Here is a 26,612-nt window from a genome sequence, read left to right as displayed (position 1 = left end):
CAGGAATTAAATTCCTGAGTCCAGAGCCAGGAGTAACCCCTGAGCATTGTCGAGTGTGACCCAAAAAGGCCAAACAAACAAAGTGAATCAGTGTATTTTTATCCTTCAATCTTCAACCAAAGCAGGCAGGTTGAAAATCACTTGAATGGATAAGATACTACCAGGATGGAACCCAGGTCTTATCCACTCAAGCACTTCACCATTCAGCCACATTCCCAGCCCAAGAATCATACAAGACAATGAACCTTGAGGGGTTGGAGTGACAGTCTAGCAGGTAAGGCGCTTGCCTTGCATGTGGCCAACCTGGGTTTCATCCCTGGACCCCTGAGCCTGCCAGCAACTTCTGAGCACAGAACCAGGAATAAGCCAGGAGTAATCCCTGAGCACAGCCAGGTGTGGCTCCCAAACAACCCACAAGAGAATGAGTCATGAGAGGCAGGAGTTGGGAACAGTTTATTTTAAGGCACATTCTAAAGATTTCTCCCCAACCTCCCAAATTAAAAAATAGCATCTCAAAAATAAAAATAAAATAAAAGCGATTCATCTCCCAGGTCCCATCTAAATGAATCTTTCTTTGGTCCTTCAATTCTTGAAGTTGTCTCTTTGAGACAGCCTTGGAGTTCTGTAGCAGGAATGGCTGAAACAAGGCATTCTCTTTGGTAACAGTTTGATAATAAGGTGTCTAGTGGGCCGCTGAACCTCTTCAGGTTTGCAAGAGTTGGTAGTTCCTGTCTCTCTCCTGTGGATACTTCCAAAAAAGCCAGAGGCGAAGAAGGCTGGTGAGAATGCCTGGAAGGTTCGGCACCTGAAATCATGAGGATGCCGTAAGAAAAAGAGCAGGATTTCCCCTTTTGCACGCCTGCCTCCTCCCCGCATCTCTGTTCTGCTCACTGTAATGTAAGGGTCCTGGAAACGGAGCCCGTAGAAGGACCAGCAGGAAGAGGAGAGGAGGGAAGCAATGGTCAGTGGCCAAGAGAGGCCTTTTGTGGACTTGGTGTGAATGATCTTGGCCTGTGGAAAGATAAAGGACATGCTTAACCCAGATGCAGAGTGAAATGCTTGCCCTCGGCTGGAGAGCGCTCAGGGGTTGGAGCACATGCTTCTTATACAGGAGGTATGGGTTTGAGCCCCAACACCACACAGTATGCCAACCCCTGCCAGCAACAATCCTCAACACTAAACCAGGAATAGCCTTCCCACATAAAAACTGCCTTGTATAGTAAATTTTTTTGTTTTTTTTTTTGTGTGTATTGGGGTACCAGGCAAGGCTAAGGACTTTCTCCTGGCTCTGCCCAGGGGACCAGATGGGATGCTGGGGATCAAACCCAGAACGGCTGTGTGCAAGACAAGTACCCTATCTGCTGTACTATCGCTCCTGTCCCTTGTCTACCAATTTTCTTTTTTGCTTCCTGGGCCACACCCAGCAATGTACAGGGCTTACTTCCAGCTCTATGCTTAGGGATCACTCCTGGCAAGTCCTGGGGAACCATGCATAGAGCTGGGGATGGAACCAGGGTCAGCACATGCAAGGCCAGTGCCTTCTCTCCTGTCTTGTCTCTTCAGCCTCAATCAGAAGAAAGCTTAGGGGCTGGAGCAATAGTACAGCGGGTAGGGTGTTTGCCTTGCACACGGCTGACCTAGGTTCAATCACCAGCATCCCATATGGTCCCCCAAGCACCGTCTGGAGTAATTCCTGAGCATCGTAGGGTGTGACCCCCCCCCCCAAAAAAAGGAAGAAAGCTCAGACATCTTTTCAGATCCAATTTTTCCCTCCGATTTCCTATTCACCTGTTTCTACTGCATTCACCTTCTGAAGTCTGAATCTTACCTTATTCAGGAGAAGCTACTGTCTCTAAGGGAGATTGACTTTTTTTCTTTTTTAATTTTGGGCTACATCCACCAGTACTCAGGGGTTACTCTTGGGTCTGCACTCAGGAACTATTCCTGCCAGTGCTCAGGGGACCTTATGAGATGGCAGGGGTCAAACCTGGGTCAGCCGCATGGAAGGTGAAAGCCTTTCCTGCTGTACTATCCCTCCAGCCCCACTTGACCCTTCTTATCTCCCTCACCGCCCTGGACACTCACCAAGTCAGCCATTGGTGAGAGGTACATGGAGATGGTGCAGATACAGCAGAAGAGGCCCAACTGCTGGAGCTGCTGTTCCTCAGGTACCAGCAGCCAAAAGTAGCTGAAAGCCAGGAACAAGATGCCCAGCAGGGCCGCGGTCTGAAGGAGCACCGTGCGCTGTAGTGGGGAGAGTACTCTTATTTCTAGAAGAACCCTCCAAGGCCCACAGAGATGTCTGCTGCAAACAGTTCCACCCTTTGGCCTTGGGCCACATGCAGCAGTGCTAAGGGATCACTCCCGGCAGTGCTCAGGAGACCCTATGTAGTGCCGGAGATCAAACCCAGGTGGGCCGTGTGCAAGACAAGTGCCTTACCGCCATCCTCTCTTTTTCTCTTTTGCCCTTTTTCGAACCCTTGTCTAAGTCTCCAGGATCACACTTCTCAGCCTCTTTCCCACCAATCCCTTGGGCTCATGTCTGCTCACCCACAACACCGAGGCTTTCCAGGATTGGGCAGGGTGTTTGTTGTGATCTGGGTACACACAAGTGGGAGACTGGTCAGTGCTTGTGCGATTTCAATGGGGAGCAGAGCAGAGCATCTCGTTCTCAGCCACTGGGCCGATTGAATGGGGCATTATCTAGGCAAGAGGCCCTTTCCCCTTAGCTTGTTGGGGAGCAAGGCATCAGGCGGCCAGCCTGGACAAGGGGCGTGTGTCAGGAGGGCTGTGACATCTGGAAGGCCTGCCAGGCGGGAGGGGCCTTCCAGGAAAAGAGCTGTGCCAGTCTGCTGGTCTTCTAGGAAGCACGTCTGCAGTGCCAGCAGGGCAAGGCGCGCACCGCAGCGGGGGGTGAGGGAGGGCGTCTACCTTCCGCGGGCAGAAGTGCAGATACATCAGGACGTACAGGGTCTGCAGCGCAGTGCCCACGGCGTTGACGATGATCACCGTCCAGTCTCCCTTCAAGGCCCCGTAGCTCAGCCAGCTCAGGGTGCTGTGGAGGTGGAGGGGCATGTGCTGGGGGTGAGTGGGGGAAGGGGGAGCCTTGCACTCCGCCGCCCCTCCCCCTCGGGCAGCTGTCGCCCCTCTCACTTGATGTCCGTGGTGAGAAAGGGCAGGAACTGCACATGGTCCACGCTCCGAGTCTTCCATATGTGCCTGAAGTCCGAGCTGTAAGGCACCCCGAACCCCAAGGCAGGGGTGAGAGGTGGGAAGGGGGCACCCGGAGTGGCGATCCCGCTGCCTGTCGTCCTTCCGGTCCCGCCCTCAGCCCCGATCAAGCGAACAGCCTTGTTCCTGGACCCCGGCTCCCTCGACCCCATCCCCCGGGTGCGGGGGGTCCCCAGGACCCGGACACAGCCTGAGGCTGCGGCCGAGTCGCGGGGCCCCTCTTGCGGCTTCCCTGGTTTCCTGGTTCTGCCCCAGCCCAGCCCCGCGGCGCTCTCACAGGCCGGAGGAGAACATGCAGAGGGTGAAGAACACGCAAGCTCCGGCAAGGAGCGAGTCGCCCACGCCGCCCGCCTCCATCCCGCCCGCGCCGGGATTCCCGCACGGCGCGCACCGCGCCAGTGAGCCGCGTCCGCAGCCCGCGACGCCGAGGCCCCGCCCCGCCGGCCCCGCCCCGCGCCGCCGAGGCCCCGCCCCGCGCTCGGCCCGTCCCCGGAAGTGGAGCAGGAACTCGGGCTCTCCGAGAACGACCGGCCGGAACTTAGGCCCTGCCCCTGTCGGCGCCGGCCCGGGCCCCGTCAGGCACCTCCGGGGTCGGGCCCGACGGGTCTCCTCCCGAGGCCTCCGTAGCTTTGTTCCAAGCACCCGCCGGGCCTGATGCTCTTGGATCACTCCTCATCCCTGGACTCACCGAGTCCCCCAGCCTCGAGTCTTCCCCACGGACCGGGAGCCTACGGAACCCTACTAGACCCCAAGCCGACTTCCAAATACAGCCCCGCGCCCGGGAATAGCGCTGGGGAGTAGAGCCAAAGTCCAGCCCGAGTGGAATGGCTAGAACCCATAATACACGCGCAGGAGGCCCCAGGCCGATTGCGCGGCTGGGATTGACCCGAGCACTGAGCTAGGCGTAGTTGCTAGCATTGTGGTGTGTGTGTGTCGTCGTCCCCCCCCCCCCTCCCCCCCCCGCAAATAAAAAACAAAGGCAGGTAAGACTGTATTGTCTTAAGGGTTTAGCTCACTTCGCATTGCTGTAAGCAGGGCTGATCCACCACTACTACCTCCCCCTAGGACACCCCCCACCTTGGCCCCGGAAAAGAAAAACACAAACTGCTTCTCATCCAAAGCTCCATCAGAGCCTTCATTGCCCAGAATTGGAAATTTGCTAAACTTTGTTAAACCTCCCAGGCTCTCCCCTAAATAAGATGGTTTGCCAGGAGCCACCAAATCTTTTGTCAGGATAACCCACCTCTCAGTCACAGCCCAACACGCCCTTGCAGGGACTCTGCCAGTATTGGTTCTGTATCACCAAGCACGTATTGCTGCCTCCACCCCCCTCCGTCCTGCTGCTGGGAATGTTCCCTCCCACCTCCCACACTTCTCTTGGTGGGGCCGTGGGGCGGATGCATGCCTCAGTTGGCGTTGCCCCAGCCCTGACTCACCGTGAGTACCTGAACGGAATGGTATGCCAAGGCCCAGGGCCCAGAGGGTTGGGAGTGAGCTAGACTGGAGAGGAAGCGCTTCCCAGAGTGGGTTACAGGCTAGAAGCACCGCAGTCTGTTTTACTTTCTTTGGGGTAGGGGGCACACCTGGCCCTGCTCAGGGCTTCCTCCTGGTGGGGCTCTGGAAACCCTATGTAGTGCCAGGGATTGAACTGGGGTGGGCCAGGTGCAAGGCAAGGCCTCCCCATCCCACCCCACTGTCCTATCTCTCGTGCCCCCAGCTCCAGCCTCTTGGACTGAGGACAGGTGTTCTTTCCAGAAAGGCAAAATGTCACACACCACAAGGGACTCTGTGGTCCTAAATAAGGTTGGAGGAGTAGATGACACACATCCAAAAAACAAGTGGTTTTATTTCAAGACGAGGAACTACAATGTTCCTTTGTATAAAAAAAAAATCCAGTTATAGAAATCAGTACGTGCGCATGCGCACGCACGCACACACACACACACGCACACACACACACACACACACACACACACACACAGCAGGTTTTATATATACAGATCCTGTAGTGTGGGTCCTGCCCCTCAGGCTACCTCCAGGCACAGACTGCGCTCGTGGGCACTGCCCTTCCAGCAACACTCTGAGAACAGGCTGGCAACATCCTCCCACTGGCACAGCTCTGGGAAAGACTGCAGTGCGCCCCTACAAACCTCTCCACGGTGGCCCCACCAACCAAAGTCTCGGAGGAGGTGCAGGGTCAGCCCAAGCCTTGCGTCTCTCCTGTTTGTACCAGGCTTCCGAGCCAGGCACTGTCTGGCTTTTCCTCCTGTCAGTTCAGCTGTGCATCCTGGCCGAGCTCTGAGTCCATCTGGATGTGCCCAGGTTGTTCCAGCGGGGCTCCTGGGATGCCCTCTGTTAGAGTCCCAGCAGATACAGCTGTTTTTCTTTGGCATACAGGCAGGAAACGGCAGAAAAGGCGCTTCTTCCCACGAGCCGGTCCATCCCTCTGAGGTGGACGGTGGAGTCTGCACTGCTAAGGCTTGCCAGCCTGCTTTGGGTTGAAACCCTTAATACTGACCCGTTTTGAGGCTGCTGCTGGAAGCTTGTGCATGTAGGTCCCAGGTTTGGGATTTTGTTTGGGACTGGCCCCAGGACGGGACGCAGGAAGGTCTGTCTCCGCCTCCTCTGCCCAGTTCCACTCTTTCGGCCGGATGTGGTGGCACCTTCATGGGGCCTGCAGCAGCAGGAAAGGCAACAGCAACACGGCCCAGGCTAGTGGGAAGAGGCGTGGGGCAGCGCTGTGACCAATGCTGTGGAGCACCTGCACGGCCGGGTCATCTGCAGAGACAGGAGGACATGGGCACTCAGGGTGAGGAGGTCCACAGCCACACTGACCCTCACCCCAACACAAGTTTTCCCAGCCCCTGCAGAGCAAAGAAGCCTTCTTCTGGTCCAGCTTCCGCCAGCAGACCTCTCCTTCTGCTACGGCTGCCTTACCTGCTGGAAATCTCTTGTCCTGTGGATTGGCGTGGGCTTGAGGACTGTGAGCTAAAAGGTAAGGGGAAGAGATCAGGCTAGAGCGGGGAGCAGAAGGCTGGGCACAAGCTAGAGGGGACACTTCCCCACCAGCCCAGACCACCAGACCAGACCTAACAGTGATGGACAAAGGGGGTCGTGAGGGACCTGATACTCACTGATTTTCCCATTGACGGTCACCTTCAACCGTAGGCACTGGTCCTCTTGGTGATGGATGGGTTTGGCTGCAAGATAAAGCCATGGGGTTTTAAAGCAGGAAGCTTGTAATAGAAAGGCAAATGCCACTAAGCTTTCTTTCTTTTGCTTTTTGGGTCCCACCCAGAGATACTCCTGGCGCTGCACTCAGCAATCATTCTTGGTGGTACTTGGGAAACCCATCTAGGATGCTGGGGATCAAACCTGGGTAGGCTGTGTACAAGGCAAACGCCCTCCCCACTGAACTCTCGTTCAGGCCCCAAGCCTGCTTTCTTGCACCTTACTTTTGCCCAATTTAATTGCCCCAGTACCCATGTTTTAGATAATCCCTCGCTGCGGTGGGAGGAAAGAGAAAAGGCACTTTTCCCACCCCACATTCTACCCTTCACTCCTCCAGACCTGCAGAGGGTGGATCCCTTCACCATGTTACTCCCTTCGCTGAGCTATTTGATTTATTCTGGGTTTGGGGGCCACACCCAGCAGTACTCAGACCTCACTCCTGGCAGGGTTCAGGGGATGATATGCGGAGCAGGGGTTGACTGAGTGAAGACAAGCACCCTACCTACCTGCTGTACTATCTCTCTGACCCTGAGTCCCTTTATTACTTTTATATTTTGGGGGTTGAACACCAGCCTTCATGATACTGAACCCCGTCCAGGCCCTGGGCCATTTTACTTCATTTCTTTTTCTGTTCGGTTTTGTTTTGGGGCCACACCCAGCGATGCTCAGGGGTTACTGCTGGCTCTGCACTCAATAATCACTCCTGGTGGTGCTTGGGAGACCATATGGACGCCAGGGATTGGACCCCGGTCAGCCCAAGTGCCCTACCCACTATACTACTGATCCAGCCCCTTCATTTCTTTTAATTCTGGGGGCACATCCAGTGGTGCTGGGGGGGGGGGGAGGCAGTCACTCCTGGCAGCGTTCTGGAAGACCCTGCAGTGCTGGAGATTGAACCTGGGCCTCAAATACAAAGACCCTGCTCCACCTCAGTCCTTTTCTATTCTCCAATATCGGCCCCGCTCACAGGTGCATCCTTGGTCCTTTCTGCACAAAGTTGTCTTAAAACCTGGCCAACTGCCCCATGGCCCTACTTGCTCTTAGGTTCAGACACATGGTCCCTTGTTCTCCCGCGCTGCCTAGATCTGTCCTGTCTATTCTCCTAGCGGACCCCAGGCCTCCTGTATGCAAAACCTGTGCTCAGCCCGTTGAACCCTCTCTGCCACATGCACCTCTGTGCCCCAAGCAGTGTGGCCATCTGTGCCACATCTGTGCCAGGGACACATGAAAGCAGAACTGAGGCCAGAAGAGAGCTGGGGTCTGAGAGGAAGGGTGCTACCGTGTCCCCATGACACTCACAGATGTAGTAGTAACTGTGTCCCTCTTTGAACTCCTTGCCCAGGGTGAAGGGGGTGAAGCGCTGGAACTTCTCAGATAGCTTCTCTGGGCCGTGCCGGGCACTGGGCTGGTTGCACTGCCAGCGGACCTGGTCCTTGGACTGAGGCTGGCACATCTCGTACTGCTCCTGCTCCACCAGATACAGTGTGTACCGCTCCATGGCTGCTTCTGCCACGGTGTCATCCTCGTAGTGAGGACAGATGATATCCAGGTAGTCATTGAGGTGCACGCGCACTGTGTAATCCTCGTTTCGGAACCTGGGAAGGGGCAGAGAGGGCAAGCGGGGCACTGAGAGGCTGGGCCAAAGCCCCATCCTGTTCCCTGAGAGGTTCCTCCCAGTATTAGCTGCTCTCTCTCTCTCTCTCTCTTTTTTTTTTTTTTGGTGGGGGAGGCACACCCTATGATGCTCAGGGCTGATTCCTGCCTCTGCACTCAGGAATCAACATTCCTGGTGGTGCTCAGGGGCCCATATGGGATCAAACCCAGAGCTGCACTGTCACTCCAGCCCCTGCTCTCCATCTCCAAACACCCCCCTCCCCAATCCCTGTCCCCCATTCATCCTCAAAAGAATGACCGCTTGGCATCCTGGCTCTGAGCTCAGGGATCACTCCTGGTGAGGCTTAGGGGACTCTATGTGGTGCCAGGGATTGAACTGCGGTTGGTTGAGTGCAAAGCAAGTGCCTAAAACCGTGTGCAATCTCTCAGGCTGCTCGGGTTGGCCTCCCTTCCTTGATATCTGAGATTTACCCCAGATTGTGCTTCTAGATATTTCCTTAGCTCAAGGATCATTCTTCAGAACTATTTCCCCCAGCTCTTCTACCAGCTGCTCCCCTGACGGCTGTTTGCCCTCAGACTGAGACCTCCTGTGGCCCCAGGTGAGGATCTGAGGGAGCCCTGCCTCCTCTATTCCAGCCAGAGGACTGCTCCCCATCACCAGCAGTTCCCTCTCCCCCGCCCTGCATGACCTCACAGTTCCAAGCTGCTCCTTCCCCCCAGACACCCGGGCCCAGGCCTGGAGCTCTGGAAGTGAAATCTCACATCGAGAAGAATAATCTTTCTGTCCCCTCAAGTCTTCCCTGCTAGCTGCTCCCCCTCTCCGAGAGCACCCCCAAGAAATCCCTGCCCCTTTAGGTCCCAACCCCTCACCACCCTTTTCTGGAGAAGGGGGATTCCAGAAAAGCCTGAGTTTTCACCTGGGAGACTTTCTTTTTGGGGGGTGGGGCATAGGCCATACCCAGCAATACTCAGGGTTGACTTCTGCTGGGGCTTGAGGGTCTCCATGCAGTGCAGGGGTGACCCAGGTTGTGCAGCAAATCCCTTCCTCTGAACTGTCTCTTTTCTCCTATTTCCCGGGGGGGGGGGGGACCCCCACTGTAGACTCCTGTCTGCCCAGTGCCCCCCACAGCTGCCAGACACCGGGCTCCAGTGTGGGTGGGGTCCTGTGAGATGCTCTCCCCACCTTCCTCTCCAAGCTGGTCAGCTTCTCTGAATTCCCCCAAGCCCTGCCAGCTGGAGACTCAGCAAATTGGCTGCCAACTTGCTTCCAAGTGAGGCCCTGGGCATGGGTGGCGGGGGAGGGGCAGGAGCTGGGCCAAGAGGGCCATGAGGTGGGCACCCACTGCCCAGTCAGCAGGCGCCCTGAGAGGCCTGGCCCAGCTCAGCTTACCGCAGCTGCCCCTCCCCTGGGAGAGGGGGAGAGAGAGAGAGAGGGAGGGAGTGGAGAGAGAGAGAGAGAGAGAGAGAGAGAGAGAGAGAGAGAGAGAGAGAGCGAGAGCGAGAGCGCACAGGAGAAGCAGAGAGAGGCTTTTAAAATTCCTCTCTGGAGAGATAAACATAGAAGCCATTTCAGAACAGGTATTTCAGCCCAGGCCTGGCGTCTTTCCTCCACTCCCGTGACGGCCACTGACTCACACCTCCTCCACCTCTGCCGCCCTCCCCAGCGCCCATGGGAACCTGGGAAGGCTTACCTGGTGGCACAGGACAGCCCCCAGGATCCCAAGAATTCCACTTGTGTGTGTGTATGGGGGAGGGGGGCACTTTCCTCCAGGCCAGGGAACTGGCAGGTCCCAGCGGGTGGGCACCTGCCCGCCTCCCATCCAGCACAGGACCACCAAGTGCCCAGCACACAGCGGCACCGCCCACCTTGCCCTGCTCCCCCGTCTGAGGCCTGGAGATCCCAGGGCCAATGCCCACTGCCCTGACTCACCCCTGCCCGGTTCAGTGCCACCTCATTTCTGTCCCTGAGCTGCGCGGGAGCCCGGGCTCCACAGGGGCCTGCCTTCTTTGGGCCTGGGTACGGTGGTGCATGTGGCAAGATGGGGTGGGCACGCTTAGACCCTGCCTCCTGGGTTGCAATCTGCTCCCCTCACTCCTGCTCTCTGTGTGGGAAAAGGGGGGCCGGGCGTCAGGGAAGGCATGGAGGGGGAGCAAGGAAGAGGCTCCTTCCTGAATGAGAGGAAACCTGGGAGCTTGGGAACGGAAAAGGCCAGGGTCGCCCCCTCCCTGCTCCCGGCTTCCTGTCCCCTCCTCCTTCCCAGCCAACACCTGGCACTGGCATAAACAAGGACTTTGCTCTCTCCCACTAACACAAGATGGGGTTCAGGAAGCAAAGAACAGGGAGCAAGGAGCATGTGGGGGGGGTCAGTGCTGCCCTGGCAGCTGATAGGCAGGAGAGCACTGCCCTGGGGTCAGGGGGAGAGCTGGCACCCGATATTCTCAAGTGGTGGTTGGGACAGGCATGCTTAGACCTGGGGCAGCTGAGCATAGTGAGGACATGCTTGACCCCAAGCTGCACCCCACTCACTCTGCCCTTCCCTGCCTACTCACCGTTCCTCCCTTCCCCCGTTTTCCAGCAAATATTGTTCCCATAACTTCAGAAAACTCCAGGGCAAGAACAAAAGGTCCCCACGGAGCTTCTTCCTCTGGTACCATTTGCCTCTGTGCCCTAAACCTACGCGGGAGAAATTAACTCCTTCCTGCAGGCTCTGCTAAAGCGCTTTTAACCCCTTCCACCTCACAACCCTCACCCACCGCTTCAGTTTGACTACTTGAACATCATAAACAGGTGGTTCCCCGGGCCTAGCCCCCCACACCTCAGTATCTGATAATACTGCAAGAGACTTGCAGGTGTCAAATACGGAAGAGAGGGTTGCTGCCCGCAGCCAGGGCGCCGCAGCCACCCCCCCATACCTGTCAGAGTGGGCAGGCGCCCAAGGACTGGCGGGGGCGGCCACAGACACTTTCCTAAGGAAAGGCCCAGTCCAGGAGCATGGGGGGAGGGGGGGCTGTCCCGGCTGCAGGAGGACGCTGCGCGCGCTGCTGCCCAACGCGGGGGTAAACAGCGGGGCCAGGAGGCCGGGCAGAAGTCATGCCAGTGCAAGCAGTCACGGTGGGCTCCGCCCGGCGCCGGGAAAGTCGCCCGTCTGCGGAATCCCGCCCTCCCGGGCTCAGCGCCCCACGACTGCGCTCACGGGGTGCTCGCGAACCGTGAAGTCTGTCTGGGGAGGCGCCGGTGCCCACCGCGCTCCCGGGCCCGTCCGCCCGAGACTTGGGGCTTACTTGGGATTTGAACTGTTCCAGAAGACGGTGTGGCGGTCCGCAGCGGCCAGACTGCAGCACAGACCCAGAAGAGGGGCCCAGAGGAACTCCATCGCGCGGGGGGTCCTGGGGGGTCGGGCTGGCCGCGGGTCGTGTCCGCCGCGCCGCCCGCACTGCGCGCCCAGCTCTGGCCGCTCGGCCCCGGGACTCCGCCTTTTGGGCCGGCGCCGCCCGCCCCGCCCCGCCCCGCCCCGCCCGGCTCGCGGCTGCCTGGGGGCTGGGGGGCTGGGGAGGTGGAGGAGGGGCGCGCGGTGGAGGAGGGGCGCGCGGTGGAGGAGGGGCGCGCCGGCTCGGGTCTGTGGCTGCTGCGCTCGCTTGTGGGTTGGCGCGCAGCTTGGTGGGCTGTGCGGGGGGACCCGGGTCTGACTCCCCCGGCGCGGTGGCGGGCGGGGGGACGCGAGCGGACTCGCACCGACAGGTCTGCGCGCTCGCGGGCGCGTGCAGGTCCGGGCTCAGCCGCCGCGAGGCCAGCGGACCTTGCGGGGGGCAGAGGCTGCCGGGAGCTCCCGCACCTTTCCCGGGCAGCCTGGCACAGGGCGGCGGGGCCGGGGTTCCCACACTCCCGCCCCCCTCTCCACTCGGCGATCTCGGCCCTCGGCTGCCCCTCCCCACACACGCGGCTGTTTGTTTTTGTTGGGTTTGTCAATGTTGCCTTTGTTCGCGGGATTGTGTCATCGCCTCGATGCCGGGAATAAAGTGCGACCCTGTGTGTTATCAAGTGTGTAACGTGTGCGGCCAGGGCTAAGGGCGCCTCTGTCCCCTCGGGGCCTGCGCGCTGGGGTGGGGGAGGGGCGGGGGGAACCGGGGAGCCAGGGACCGCTTGGGGGGTCTGCTTTTGTTTGCAGAGACGCAGCGGAGGCCCTCCTGACCTGTGTGTGTGTGTGTGTGTGTGGTGCGACCACACTAGCGGTCCCGTGCAAAAACGGCTTTGAGTGTGGGCTGTGGGGGAGGGGCGGGATTGGTGACAAGGCGTGAGCGCACATGTGTACCAGGCGTGTGCTGGGGCGCGTGTGTGAGCACCCGTGTGCGTAGCCGCACAGGCGCGAGTGGGGGAGCGTGTGAAACTTAAGCGTGCGCACACTAATGGGTGTGTTCGGTGTGCGAGCTGGGGGGGTGGGAAGGGGACGTGTGCAGGCGGGTGGCGAGGGCGGGGTGCTAGGGAGGCGTCGCGGGGCCGGGGCTCCGGGGCTGGCGCGCCCCAGGCCCCGGCGCGGCCCCCCTCCTCCGCGCCGTGTAAACAAACCCGCTGGAATTCGGCTCTCGGGGCTGCGCTCCGCGCCCGGCTCCGCGGCCGTCTGGAGAGGGCTTGGCGGGCGGTGGGTGTCTGCCCCGAAGCTCTCGGGTGGAGAGGGCGGGCAGGTGTTTGATCCGACTCCCGTGCGTGTCTGGGGCGGGAGGGCTCCAGGAGGCCATGAGCGGGGTGACTTTTGCGCGGCTGTCTTGCGCGTCTCGGCACGGCGTGGGCGGGGGGGGTGCGCACCCACCCGCCCTCTGGCCAGCCCTACTATGCGGCTGCGCCTTGCGGGGAGCCACAGAACCCGGGCGCCCCCGGCCGGCTCGGGCCCAGCTTCCCCAGTCCCCAAGGCCGTTTCATCCTTCCATTTTACGGCCAGGACTGGCGACAATCCCTGTAATTACACGGGGCCGGGACGCCGCGGCTACTCCGCCGCTGACCCCGCCGGGGAGGAGTCTGGGGTGGGGGAGGGCCCGGGCTGGCCCCCAGGCCCTGTGGGGTGCCGGTGCCTGAGGCCCAGCTCCCCGTCGTGGGGAAAAATATTTACTGAGCTCCGAGCCAAAGGGGCGCGGGGTCTATGCCAGGCTTGGTGCCCCCGCCCCCCGCCGCCGCGCACCTGCCAGGGGACGTGCCCGGCCAGGCGTTTATCCGACGTGCAGTCCTTCCCTCCCGTCGGGACCAAAGGCCGAGCAGCCCCGGGCTGAGTCGCAGCACGTTTTGCTCACTTGGGTGGACCTCAGGGTGTAGGCTTCCCGCGTGACCCTCCCGCTGTCCGGCTCAACAGAAGCTTCACCAGGGCTGGGCATTGTGTTTTGTGGACAGTTGTATTGTCAGGGCCTGGCGCTCATCTTACCTGCTCAATAAATATTTGCTGAATGACTTTGAACCACTGCGCAGTGCCGACGCATTTGCTGGACTGCGGTTTTCGATAGGATCCGGGAGAAGGCGAAGAGAGGGGAGTTGGGTGCTGGCAACCCCTCAGAGAGGGTGGCCTCCTGAAGGAAACGCCTTAAGGTCAATGAATGCCATCAATTCATTGACCGTGGGTGCTGCGGGGACGGGACACGTGGGGTCCCGGGGCTGCACTGCCTAAGCGGGGCAGGTTCGGGCTCGCTCGGCCCAACCCGGCGGGGCCACGTCCGTTCCCGCCCCGCCTGCGTCTAGGTCTGGGGCAAGACGGGTGGATAACAGGTGGGGAGATTTTCTGGGCACAAACCCGGCGCAGAGCTTTGCTCCCTGCGTTTGGCACTATCCCCAACTTGCTCCGGGCTTGGATCCCATCTCAGTGTCAACTCTGGCTAGTCACCTATTGGTGCCTTTGTGTTGGAGGGTGGGGCGGGGGGGGTGGCGTTCGTTAGTTATAATGGGGCAATCGGGTGTGGGCATAAGAGACTTTGTGAAATAAAATCCCTGCTCTTGAGCTCCGGGGTAGACCGGGAGGGGAAACAGAAGAGCCGATGAGTAGACAACAAACTTAGGAGCGCGCTGGCGGGGTCTGCAGAGCCACGGCGCGCGCGCTCTGCCGGGCCGCTCTCCGGGCCGCTGCGACGCCTGCTGGCCTCAGGGGGAGTTGCAAGCACTATGCCATCTAGACAGGGGATCGGCGGGAGCCCAGGCTCTGGGACTCGACCAGCAGACAGATTCACCCCCAACCAGGTCCCCTCCCCTTCGCAGCCCCCAGCCTGCCCAGGCGGGTCTCATCTTGGTTCTGCTCTGGGCCACCGCTTACCGCAGTGTTGTGAGCTGGTTCTGGCGCTCAGCACCCACACCCGCAGGCAAACATCTGTGCTGAGTGGCGGGACCTGTGTGAGGTGTCTGTCTGTCTGCCTGCCCGGGAAATTCCCCTCCTGAGCTCCTTCTGGGAATTCCAGAGGGGCAAGATTAACCCTCTGAGTGAGTGCTTGGGGGAGGCCTGGCCTTTGGGGGATTCGCTGTCTCCCTGGGGGGTCGCTGCTCATCTGAAGGAGCCATTTCAGTTTGGAGCAGGCAGAGCCTGGGGATTGCCATCACCCTGCCCTGTGACCTGAGGTGTGGGGTGGGGAGAGGCGCCAGCCACAGGGCCCAGGGCACCAGCTGACCTTATAGCAGCCCAGAGGACATCTGTGGACACTGGGGTAAGGGCACATGGAGACCTGGAGCAGTGGCTGCTTGGCTTTACTGAGTAGGGGGGTTGGGGCACACCCCTCAGTGCTCAAGGCTGCTCCTAAAATGGAATTACCAGCATTTTCCTCTCTCTCCTGCCAGCTTTTTTTTTTTTTTTTTGCCTTTTTTGGTCACACTCGACGATGCACAGGGGTCACTCCTGGCTCTGCACTCAGGAATTACTCCTAGCGGTGCTTGGGGGACCATATGGGATGCTGGGAATCGAACCCAGGTTGGCCACGTGCAAGGCAAATGCCCTACCCACTGTACTATCGCTCCAGTCCCTCTCCTGCCAGCTTTTTGCTTGTGAGATTTGTTTGTTTGGGGGCCACAATTGGAAGTGCTCAGGTTTTACTCCTGGCTCTATGCTTAGGGATCACTCGGGGACCCTATGTGGGACTGAGAATCAAAGCACGGATTTGCCACATGCAGTGTGACAAGCCCTATCCTTGAGGCTGGAGCGATAGTACAGTGGTTAGGGCGTTTGCCTTATGCGCAGCTGACCCAGATTCTATTCCCAGCATCCCATATGGTGCCCCGAGCACTGCCAGGAGTAATTCCTGAGTGCAAAGCCAGGAGTAAACCCTGTGCATTGCCCACCGCTGGCCGGGTGTGACGCAAAAAGCAAAACAAAACAAAACAAAACCCTGTCCTATGTGTCCCTCTGGTCACTTTCTTGTGAGACTTGTTTGCACACAAATGATGGTGTGATAAGGGTGGGAGTGTGGCTTAGTGGTGGAGCACCTGCCTTGCACGTGTGAAGCGTGACTTTGATAGTCAGCACTGCAAAAAATAATCATCATGACACTCATAAATAGTATGATAACTGCTTCGTTTATATTGTGTATCTTTTTAACTCTTTAAGTCAGACGCTGTCTCTCATAAACTCTTGTGGGGGGGTGTGGACCAGTAGTACAGTGGATAGGGAGTTTGCCTCGCTTGCAGCTGACCCAGGTTTGATCCCCAGCACCCCCTATTGCCCTGAGTCATGCCTGGCGTGATCCCTGAGCTCAGAGGCAGCCCCAGGCACCACTGGGTATAGCCCAAAATCTTAAAAAACATAAAATAAAACATAGAACATCTTCGGAAATGATACTTTTAAAGGCAGTATAATGTTTCACTGGGGGTTTCAGAATCTGCCTACCAAAGAGGCGACATACCCACGCAGTACTCATGGTTTCTGAGCAATTGAGCTGATTGGTTCGTGGAACTTACAAAAGACTGTGAGGTTGACTTTCTTTTCCCGAGTGTGTAAGAAGCGGGCCCACTCTGGAGCGGGACGTGAACAGGACCTTGGGACTCAGCTGAGGAGAGTCGTTTCCTTTTATGACTCCATGAAATCTGGAACATCTGCTTGTCTAGATTCTGGAGAATTTCACAGATGTGGGAAAAGTACTTTTGAGATTTTCAAAAAGGCAGATTTGGGGGCCGCGAAGAGGCTCAGAGAACTGGAATGCTTGCTTAGTACACAGGAACCCCAGGTTCAATCTCCAGCAACACATGGTCCCCCAATACTACGAAATTTATTCTCCAAAAAGAAAAAAAATTAGGGTCCAGAGACATAGTACAGGTGTTCAGGCACTTGCCTCGCAGGTAATGGACCTGAGTTCTATTCCTGTCATTGCATAGGCTCCTCTGAATGCCACCAAGTGTAATGCCAGAGCAGAGTCAAAAGTAAGCCCTGAGCACTAACATTTGTGATTCTAAATAAAAATCATAATAAAATAAAACTTAAAAGGCATAATCTCAGGCTGACTAGTTCAGTTCTTATTGACAGCCAAGCTTACCCAAATACAGAGATGCTCCAAAATCCAACTTAAAGCAGGGAGGAAGCCGACGCCATGGGGAAAGGGGGTATTTCCCAGTCTCTGCTTTGGGATTCACTGTAGGAAAAGGAAGTTAGGTGTGAGGAAAGGTACAAGGGAGATGGGCGAGCACTGGCTGGGGAAGATGGAGCTCAGTTCCTGCACAGAAAAGGCCAGAAACGGGGCCTGAGCAATAGTACAGTGGGGACGGAGTTTGCCTTGCACACAGCTGACATAGGTTCAGTCCCAGGTATCCCTGAATACCACCAGGATTGATTCCTGAGTGCAGAGCCAGGAATAACCCGAGCATCACAAAAGGAGAGAGGAGGGAAGGGGAGGGGAGGGAAGGGGTGGGGAGGGAAGAGAGGGGAGGAGAGGAGAGGAGAGGAGAGGAGAGGAGAGGAGAGGAGAGGAGAGGAGAGGAGAGGAGAGGAGAGGAGAGGAGAGGAGAGGAGAGGAGAGATCAGAAGTTGTTCTGTGCTGCCACCTCTTCTATCCAAAACAAACCAGTCACTCATGTCCAACATCATGCTGGGAGGTGCTAGAGACTCTGAAATATATCCTTGCCCGCAAGGAATCTAGTCTGTGGCACATATATAATTAGAATAGAAGATAAGAATGGCAATAGAGGAGTGAGTGGGCTAACAGGCCACACCCCACAGAGGAAGGTGGAGAATGGTTTCACGGGGGAGGGAATATCTGAAATGGCTTCTGGAGGCCCAGTAGGTGTTCACCCTCAGGGAAGAGGGCGCGGGTGGAGAGCTCTGTGCGGGGGATCCCCTCGCATGGCCAGAACCACAGACTGTGCAGGTGGAGCTGCAGGCGGGGGGGGGGGGGGGGGGGGGGGGGGGCAGGGGCTGCTGTCCCGGAGAGGAGGAAAGGAGCAGAGCCGCACAGCGCACAGCGCAGAGTGATGACGGGGCATCTAACTCTCACCAGACACAGCGGGGGCTGGGCCCACTGCCAGCCCTGGCAAATTCCCGAGCGATTCTTGACAATCCCACAGCCTGAGATTATATTCTTGCAGCCCCACAAAGCCCCTTTTGGGAGCCAGGAAGATGACTCACAGGGCTAAGGGCATGCCTTGCATTTGGGGATCAATCCTTGTCACTGCATGGTCCCCAAGCAACCCCGGGAACAGACCCCAAGAACTGAGCTGGGAGGACCTGGAGAGAGAATCATTCTGGGACTAAATAAGGCTCCTCTTTTCTGCGCCTGTGGTTTGGGGCAACTGGGTCATGTTACCAGCGGCCCTCAACACCACCATCAGGAGCCAGGACTTTAGTGTATGATCCGGAGGACCGGAGAACCATAAGTGGAAAATATAATCAGATTTGTAATTCAAGGGGAAGTCATTCTGGATAATGGAGTGGAAAGGGGAGTGGTGTGCTCAGAGGTGCAGCAAGGCCGGATCAGACTTGCTGGAGATGCAAAACAAAACTAAAACTGAAAACAAGAAGCAGATATCCTCTGAGCAGAGATTGGTAGTTTCTGTCTGGGGGCCACACCTAGCAGTGCTCAAGAGCTCCTCCCAGCTTCGCTTTTGGAGGTCACCAAAGTGGTATTCCTGGGGATCCAACCTGCAGCTTCACTATTATTTTCATATTATTTGTTTTTGGGGGGTGGTTTTGGACCACACCCTGCAGTGCTCAGGGTTTATTTCTGGCTTATTCGGGGATCACTCTTGGCAGTGCTCCAGGGATCATACATGGTGCAGGGGATTGAACCCAGGTCAGCTGCATGCAAGGCAAATTCCCTACCCACATCACTCTTGCCCTAGAAATATTAAGTTTGAAATAGATCTCCCCTGCTTCCCCAATTATAGAAGGATTAGTGCAGAAAATTTGGAGGAGCACAAATGAGGGGGTAAAAGCCATCCCAGAAGCTAATTCTCAGGAGACCGCACACCTCGGCTCTATAATGTTTTATGGAAAATATCTTTGCAAGGTTACAATTTAATGCTACCATGTTACAGCCGGCTTGGAATCCCCTACATTTGTGTAACATTTTACGACCTTCCCTTGTTTTCAGCTGTGGCTCTATTTCATCTTTATAGACTCTTGCCCCTGGTGAGGTGGTCACAGTGGAGATTCTGTGGAGGTGGGGGCGGGGGGCACTCTGTGAAGAAACTGAGGCTCAAAAAAGGAGACAGGATTCAAAGCCCCCAGGTAAGGCTGCACCTAGCACCACACTGGTCTCTGTCCTGAGAGCCTCAGTGTCAAGCGCTAAATTAATCCAGCGGTCAAAGGGATGTGGGAGAGAAGGGATGGGGCTCCTTGCAGAGCCCAAGACTGGCAAGTGGGGCTGGAGCGATAGTACAGTGGGTAGGACGTTTCCCTTGCACGTGGCTGACCTGGGTTCAATCCCCGGCATCCCATATGGTCCCCTGAGCACCGCCAGAAATAATTCCTGAGTGCAGACCCAGGAATAACCCCTGAGCATTGCTGGGTGTGACCCAAAAAGCAGAAAAAAAAAAAAAGGGCTGTGGGAGGAGAGGGCAGTGGGGGGCCCTGGAAGGATCCCCAAAGTATTGTGGGGTGGGCTTCAGAGATATCCCTTTTAGAACAAAGGGGCCATGCATGTGTGTATGTATGTGTGCGTATGTGTGTACATGTGTATGTGTGTATGTGTGTATGTGTGTGTGCATGTGCACGTGGGACAAACAAAACCTCACTCTCCAGTTCTCCCAACACCCCTTTTTTTGAAGCCCCCTTTCCTTGGTGTTGCTGGGATTGTGATGGTGCCTGCTGTGGACTGCGCTTTGGGGCTATGGCAGTGCCATACACTTGAAGTCACAATCTTTTGGCTCCAGTGCTTACTGGGCCACACCTCCTGCCCTGTATGCACAGTCCCCTTCCTTGTTCAGGTGCCCCTGGCCGCCAGAAATCACAGCGAGCAGAGCTGCCAGGTGCAAACAGAGCAAACCAGACACATGTGGGACACCAGGGATTCGAACTTCTAGCCACATGCTTGCTAGGCAGGTCCTCTAAGCTCCTGCTCTTTTTCTTCAAGCCCATATTTTGATCCTCTAGCCCAGAATCCAGACTGTGAGGTGAGGAGCTTCATGTCAGCACACGCATGGCACCAGGTACTTACCCTTGTTCTGGACACTTTTAAAGTCACTGAGAAAAAAAAAAAACTAATACAAACAAACAAATAAATAAATACCATTGAACATTTGCATTCTGCAATGCTCAGGGGTTACTTCTGGCTCTGCACTCAGGAATTAATCCTGGTGGTGCTTGGGGGACATACGCAATGCTGGGGGTTCGATCAGGCCATGTACAAGGCAAGCACCCTACTCACTGCACTATCACTCCCGCACTAAATACCTTTTCTTGAGGTCAGTATGAATGTCTCCTAGATGATATCCAAGACCCCACAGCGATGTCAGATGAGACCATCATGGTTAAAAGAGCTACAGAGTGGACAAGGGAAAGGAGGGGCGCCCCTCTGAGGCACCCTTCTTCCATCTTGTAAGACGGGGGACAAGAGGACATTTCTCCTGTGGAAGGGCTCATCCGGTGGTGCTCAGGGCTTACTCCTGGCTCTGCACTGAGGGGTCACTTCTGGCGGGGCTAAGGGGACTATATCGGGTACTGGGGATTGAACCTCTCCGGCCCCCAGAAGGAGACCCAGTACAAGGACCTAAGGACCAGTCATGCCAAGCCCAGAGACATCAAGGGTGGGTTTCCCCAGGGTACTGTCCACTGAGGGAAGGCAGACAGGGGAAGGCGTGAGACTCACAGTGGATAATGGGCAAGGTGCCCTGGGAATCATTCCATCAGCGCCACATTCTTCGTCCCAGGCTCATTTGAAGCACTTCGCCTCCATTAAAGCTCTTAATCTTCACCATCACCAAAGGAGGGAGGTAACATTATTAGCCTCCTTGCACAGAGGAGTAAGCTGAAGGCTCAGAGACATCAACCCCGTCTCTGAGGTCACACAGCTCAGCGGGGCTGAAGCTCGACTCTGCCACCAGGCACTGTGGCTTGAGAATCGTGTGGTGACCATATTATCCAGCTCTTTCGGAAGCTTCCCATAGAGAGGAGCGACGAGAGCAGGTCACTGGACCATTCCGGAGCCCACCTCTGTGGGATTCGGATGCTTGTTTGGGGAGGGGTAGGATGGCGGGGAGCAGCGTTGGCCGTAGGTGTGAGAGAAGCAGCACTACTGGGATCTACAGATAAAAGTTCTCCCCGCCTTTCATATTTTTCCTGCACCAAAATATATTGCCTGGATACAGTTTGCACAGCTAGAATCTCTGCCCTCGGGCTGCAGAGAGAGCTGCAGACGGGCTGAGTGCAGGCTTTGCGAGCAAGTCAGGCCTGGACTGACCTCCCCAGAGCTGCAGGGTCCTCTGAGTGCCAGCAATGCCCTGGAGGCACAGAGCTGAGAGAAGCCCCTGAGTACCGCTGGGTGTGCCCCCCCCCCCCAACCCAAAAGACAAAACAACAAAAAGAAATTGCTTTCCCAGACTTTTACTGCAAGAGCTCAACCAATCAGACATTCTCCCTTGGGGCTCCCGACACAGCAAGGCCTGAGAGACAGAGAGAAATTTGCTGAGTCCAGATGCATTTCCCAGGGTGAGCCTCTCTCTGGCTGATGGCCGCTTGCCCTGTGTACCCTGGTCACCTGTCCTCCTCCCACCCCAACCCCTTGCAGCTCCCTAGGCCCTATCCCTTCTGTGGATGACTGAATCCATTCCAACTGTTCTCCCTTTTGGCTCCAAGTGACCCAGACAGAGTCCATTTCTGTCCCTGGAAACCAGAACCTGGTACGGAGTGAGCTGGTGAAGGATCCAGGGTTGAGGTGTGGGTACACTGGAAACGGAGCCCAAAACTGATTAGGGGAAGGACAGGACAAAGCCCGAGAGCCCGCCTAGGAAGCTGAGGGGAGTTGAGAAGCGCAGAGCAAAAGAGGGGTGGGATGGGCGGGGGAGAATTAGGGCTCACAGTGAGCAAGATGCTGGCTGCGGTCACTGCATGCAGGGACCACATGCTGGGGAGGCCTGGGCCTCCATAGACACCCCCACTGGCTGAGTCCAAGTAGATTCTCGTTGTCCTGCCAGATGCCTCATGTGGTCCCCCAGGCCACCTGCTGTGTCCCAGGCCACTGCTAGAGCCTGGAGGTGGGCTGAAGGGAGCTGGGCTTCTGTCCAGTTGGGAAACAAACGAGCAAATACCCACGAAGCAAAGGTGGTAGCTGGAGAAAGTTTGAGAATAAAGGGAACAATTTTGTTGTGCTTGGTTTGGTGTTGGTGTCACACCCAGCAGTGCTCAGGGGTCACTCCTCCCTCTGTATTCAGGGGTAACTCCTGGTGGGGCTCAGGGGACCTTATGCGATGCTCGGGATCAAACCTGGGTCTTCTGTGTGCAAGGCAAGTGCCCTCCCACTGTACTATACCTCCAGCCCTAATTATTATTGATACCTTTTTTGTTTGTTTGTTTTTGGGCTGCCCTCACTGGTACTCTGGGAAGCAATGTGGATCTTGGGATTGAACCCAGGGCCTTGAGCTCTCATCAGCCCTGGAAGAGCTTTTTTTTTTTTTTTTTTGGCTTTTTGGGTCACACCTGGCGATGTACAGGGGTTACTCCTGGCTCTGCACTCAAGAATTACCCCTGGCGGTGCTCAAGGGACCATATGGGATGCTGGGAATCGAACCCGGGTCAGCCGCGTGCAAGGCAAACGCCCTACCTGTTGTGTTATTGCTTCAGCCCCTGGAAGAACTTTTTGGATGGTGGAATCTGGGCCCAGTTGCAAGTAAAGAGAGAAACCCAGGACTGGAGTGATAGCACAGTGGGTACGGCGTTTGCCTTGCACTGGGCTGATCCAGGTTTGAGTTCCAGCATCCCATATGGTCCTCTGAGTACCGCCAGGAGGAATTCCTGAGTGCACGAGCCAGGAGTGACCCCTGTGCATCGCCGGGTGTGACCCAAAAAGGAAAAAAGAGAGAGAGAGAGAGAGAGAGAGAGAGAAACCAGGGTGGGGGCAGGTGGAGGCACATAGGAAAACAGAATGACGCTCTGGGGAAGTGTGCTGGGCTGGGGCTCAGAGTGATGGCAGCACATCTGGGTGAAGGGGGGCATTTGTTTCTCAGGGAGGGTGCAGGTGCATAGGGAGGTTGGGAGAGGAGGAGGAGAGGGTCTTCGAAGAACCTCTTCCCAAATCAACTGTTCCTTGTCCTGTTGCCCCCTCCCCCTCTCCCCAAAATTCTGGTTTTAGAGATGGACTCTGGAGTTGCAGTGCCAGCCCTGATACCTACTAGGTGCCAGCCTGGGGAAGCTTCTGGATGCCCCAGTTTTCTCAGTGACCCACTGAGGAGTACCGTAATGCCCACCCAGGGGTGGGAGACAGGCTACAAGGCTGAAGCACATGTTCTGCAGGCGAGACCCAGGTTCAGTTCCCAGCACAGCACTCCCCCACCCCTGAATAACACCTCTGGGAGAAGCCCCCAGCAGAGCTGGGTATAACCCAGAAAACAAAGTGATGTTGACAAAAATAATAGCATAATGATATCTACTCAAGGCCCTTGAGAGGATTAAACTAGATAATGTGTGGAGAATTCTTAGGAAAATCTGCTTTGGAAGCCCACGAGTAACAAAGAATTTAAGGGGCTTCAGGGAGAGTACAACAGGCCAGGCACTTGGCCTTGTACACAATCAGGCCAGGTTTGATCCCCAGCAGCGCACATGGCCCCCTGAATCCCTCCAGGAGTGAGCCCTGAACACAGCCCAAAACCAAAAGGAAAATAATTTTACGAATCCCCCACCCCACCCCCAATATATTAAAAGGAAAACAAATGGGAAGGTCTTCGAAATAGCTTCGCTTTTGGTTTTGCTTTGGTTTTGCTTTTGTGCCACACTCAGCAGTGCTCAGGGGTTACTCCTGGCTCTGCACCCAGGAATCACCTCTGGCAGGTCTCAGGCAACCATATGGGGTACCGGGAAGCAAACCCAGCTAGACCATGCACAAGGCAAACCCCTACCCACTCACTGTACTATCTCTCCAGCTCCCAGATCAGCTTTTCTTTTTTTTTCTTTTTTGCTTCTTGGGTCACACCCAGCAATGCACAGGGGTTACTCCTGGCTCTGCTCTCAGGAATCACTACTGGCGGTGCTGGGGGACCATGTGGGATGCGGGGATTGAACCCAGGTCTGCTGCGTGCAAGGCAAACACCCTATACACTGTACTAACGCTCCATCCCCCCCAGATCAGCTTTTCTGGTGATGATTATTTGAGTTCTATCTTGGGGGCTCCCCAGACAGGAACTAACCCCACAGCACTGGTGCTCCTCCTCCCGCTGGCTTCGGCCCTACAGCACCCCTAGAGTCTCCCTCTGTGAGGGGCCCAGGGCCAACCCCCCACGGTGCTCATTGTGCTGCTGAGGTTCGGGGTGCAGGGCTGCCTCTCCCTTCTGCTCCCCTCCTTGGGGAGCCCCTGAGGAAGGTGCTGTGCTCCCTGCCTTATATCTGGGGTGTCCCTCTCCCTTTGCTCCTGACCCTGGGCCTGGACTCTGAAGCTGGCCGGGCTCCTGCGGCCTGCTTCCTGCTGTTTCCTCTTGCGGGTTCTGTTGCCCTCCCTGGAGGATGGAGCTGCCTCGGCCTGGACCAGGACTCCTTTGAGGTGCTCCTGTCTGGCTGTTTGAACCCCGGTTCTCACTGGCTGTAGGATGCTGTCCTGCCTCAGCTCCCAAGGGCAGCAGCTGGCCACAGGGGAGAGATGGTAGGCACGGTGGGCATCTGGAGCCTTGGCTACCAGGCTCCTGGCCTTAGGGAGCCCCTCTGGCCAGCTGAACCCTGAACCCTATCACCTGTCTCTACCTTCTCCCTTCTCTGTGGCCCAGGGAACCCCCAGCCCTCCCCTGTCTCCTTGTTCCCATCTTCCTGAGGGCCTGATCCTCCAGAACCCTCTTCTTCTTCTAGAGACAAATGAAAGAGAAAAAGTTCCTTGGTGTCCCGAGATGCATGTGGAGGGTGGCAGGTCAGAAGTTGGGGTATCAGCAATGGGGTGGGCACAGGGTCTGAACCCACCCAGCCGGTCACACCGCACCCCAAAGGTGCTTCCAATCTCCTGATGTCAGAAAGTAGGCCAGTCGGGGGTGGTGTGAGAAAGGGGGACGGGGGCTGAGGAAACTCCCTCAGGAGATGGACATGATTCTTATATTGATAGGGGGGGATGATGGGGGGGGTCATAGTGGCAAATATATTTGTCAAAGTCATCACCGATCTATAGATGTAACATGCGGAGCTGAGAGCTAGGACAAGGGGGAGGATACTTGCCTTACACATGGCCCCGTTTTGAACCCCAGCTCCATATAGGGCCCCGAGCCCTGCCAAGGGTGGTCCTTGAGCACAGAGTCAGGAGTAACTCCTGGGCATCACCATGTGTGGCCCCAAACTAAAACTAAACAGATAAAACAGGGTTGGGAGCAGATGGGGGCAGTCAGCCGCCCACAGGCTCTGAGCAGATTCTCCTCAGGAGATGCTGTTGAGTCCCCAAAAGGACACTTCAAAGCACCTCTTGGAAACCCCAGGTGTATGTCAGTTATACTTTGGGGGGATCTTGGGCCATAGCAGAGATGCGCCGAGGCTGTTCCTGACTCTGTGTTTGGGGATCAAACAGAAAACAGCTGCGTGCAAGGCAGGCATCTGACCTTCTGTACAGGGTCTCGACACCAAATAATCCTTGATTAAAAGTGCAAAAAGACAACCAAGGGCAGAAAGATAGCACAAGGGTTAAAGCGTTTGCTTTGCATCGACCCAGATTCAATTCCCTGCACCCCTAAGGTCTTTCAAGCCGCACTAGAAGTGATCCCTGAGCACAGAGTCAGAAGCAAACCCTGAGCTCCGCTGGGTGTGGCCAACACTCTGTCCACAGAGACAAGGAGCAGAGCACAGAGTCTGGGTTCCATGGAGACTCCAGAGAGGTGTGACAGGGGTGTCTGTCCCAGCTGGGACCACTGCCTCTTCATCTCAGTTCTGAGGGTTCATCTTGTGGCACTCCCTGGGGTTCCCCAGAGCCTGCTACCAAGAGAGCTACCAGCTGCCCTGATTCTAGACCGGGGTGTTTCACAGGTGCTCCTGGAGCCTGAGGAATGGGGTGTCCCAGGATGGGGGGCAAGGAGTGACCTGTGGAGCCAAAAAGCCTCTTCCACCCCTCTTGGCTACCAGAAGCATCTATAAAATAAACAGACTGAAAGCACCAGGGACAAGAAGACAGAGATGAAACAAAAACAGAAGGAGAAAAAAAAAAGAAAGAAAATAAACACATACCCACCTCCCAACACACACACACACACACACACACACCTACCTCACACCAAGTTTCCCGAGCTGGGTGGGATGTGGGGTAGGCCTGTTTGGGGGTGATATTTATACAAGGGTCTTCGCTCCTCCCTCAGGCAAGTAAAACAAGTTGTAAAATGTAAAGGCACATTTGAAAATGGTTTAAAATGCTGCGAATGTGTTTCCTGTCTGGCGGGGCTGTGTGTGTGTATGTGTGTGTATATGTGGGGGTGGGCCTGTGTGTGCTTGTGTGGCCGTCCCACATTAACGAGGGGCACAGAGACAGGGGTGGCCAGAAGCACCCCCAAGCAGGAGCGGGGACAAGAAAAGGGGCCTGTTGTTGGACCGGGTGTGTGTTCCTAGGCCTGGAATGTGGGGAAGGGCCATAGCGCTGGCCAGGCTGGGTTCGCCTGGGAAACGCACATCTTTTTCAAAACCACTTTGCTTATAAATCATCAGTTTAACGGCCTTTCGGGGCTTGCCTGCAGGTGTGTGATTTTTACTTCCCGGAGCAAGTAGGTGAGGTGCCATTTGACAGCATGTCCTCATTAGAACAGCACCACATGTGTTTTGGCAAAAGTGCCTGTGCCGAGGCTCCGGACAGCCGCACCCCCGCAACCCACTACCTTTGCTCAAGTGCCTTCAGCCGGGGATGGGCACCAGCTGTCAGAATCCTACTCATCCTTCCCTCTGGCTGCAGCCCACCTCCCGGCGGCATGGATTAATCACCCGCTCCTCTGGGCCCTT

General features: G+C 56.5%; 2 protein-coding genes across 3 annotated transcripts; both read right to left on the bottom strand.

The window, feature by feature from the left end:
* Positions 1-426: 426 nt before the first annotated feature.
* Positions 427-3,659, bottom strand: SLC50A1 (solute carrier family 50 member 1). Of its 2 annotated transcripts, XM_056123796.1 has the most exons (6): positions 3,509-3,659; positions 3,154-3,231; positions 2,932-3,055; positions 2,086-2,244; positions 892-1,011; positions 427-805 (listed from the first exon to the last, which is right to left on the bottom strand). In XM_056123796.1, the coding sequence occupies exons 1-6, from the start codon at positions 3,586-3,588 to the stop codon at positions 704-706; spliced, it is 663 nt and encodes a 220-aa protein (XP_055979771.1). In that variant the 5' UTR covers positions 3,589-3,659; the 3' UTR covers positions 427-703. The 2 variants fall into 2 exon arrangements, with proteins under 2 accessions (XP_055979771.1, XP_055979770.1); XM_056123795.1 differs by having other exon boundaries at positions 3,154-3,651.
* A 1,398-nt stretch (positions 3,660-5,057) lies between these two features.
* EFNA1 (ephrin A1) lies at positions 5,058-11,553 on the bottom strand. Its single transcript, XM_056123799.1, has 5 exons — positions 11,359-11,553; positions 7,762-8,057; positions 6,366-6,431; positions 6,169-6,219; positions 5,058-6,009 (listed from the first exon to the last, which is right to left on the bottom strand). The coding sequence occupies exons 1-5, from the start codon at positions 11,448-11,450 to the stop codon at positions 5,897-5,899; spliced, it is 618 nt and encodes a 205-aa protein (XP_055979774.1). The 5' UTR covers positions 11,451-11,553; the 3' UTR covers positions 5,058-5,896.
* Between the last annotated feature and the right edge of the window lie 15,059 nt (positions 11,554-26,612).

The sequence above is a fragment of the Sorex fumeus genome, unplaced genomic scaffold (assembly GCF_029834395.1).
Source record: "Sorex fumeus unplaced genomic scaffold, SorFum_2.1 ptg000047l, whole genome shotgun sequence".
In the NCBI taxonomy this organism is placed as follows: Eukaryota; Metazoa; Chordata; class Mammalia; order Eulipotyphla; family Soricidae; genus Sorex; species Sorex fumeus.
The sequence above is the reverse complement of the archived record's forward strand: the minus strand, read 5'-3'. Positions and strand labels throughout refer to the sequence as shown.

Bases quoted from the DNA above. Each gene is read 5' to 3' on its own strand.
- EFNA1 (XM_056123799.1), bottom strand. From the start codon at position 11,450: ATGGAGTTCCTCTGGGCCCCTCTTCTGGGTCTGTGCTGCAGTCTGGCC. The intron at 8,058-11,358 runs GTAAGCCCCAAG...GCCCCTTCCCAG, and splicing joins TGGAACAGTTCAAATCCCAA to GTTCCGAAACGAGGATTACA. The intron at 6,432-7,761 runs GTGAGTGTCATG...TTTATCTTGCAG, and splicing joins ACACAGTTACTACTACATCT to CCAAACCCATCCATCACCAA.
- SLC50A1 (XM_056123795.1), bottom strand. From the start codon at position 3,383: ATGGGGTCGAGGGAGCCGGGGTCCAGGAACAAGGCTGTTCGCTTGATC. The intron at 2,245-2,931 runs GTAGACGCCCTC...TCCCCACTACAG, and splicing joins TGCACTTCTGCCCGCGGAAG to CGCACGGTGCTCCTTCAGAC. The intron at 1,012-2,085 runs GTGAGTGTCCAG...ATCTTTCCACAG, and splicing joins TCTCACCAATGGCTGACTTG to GCCAAGATCATTCACACCAA.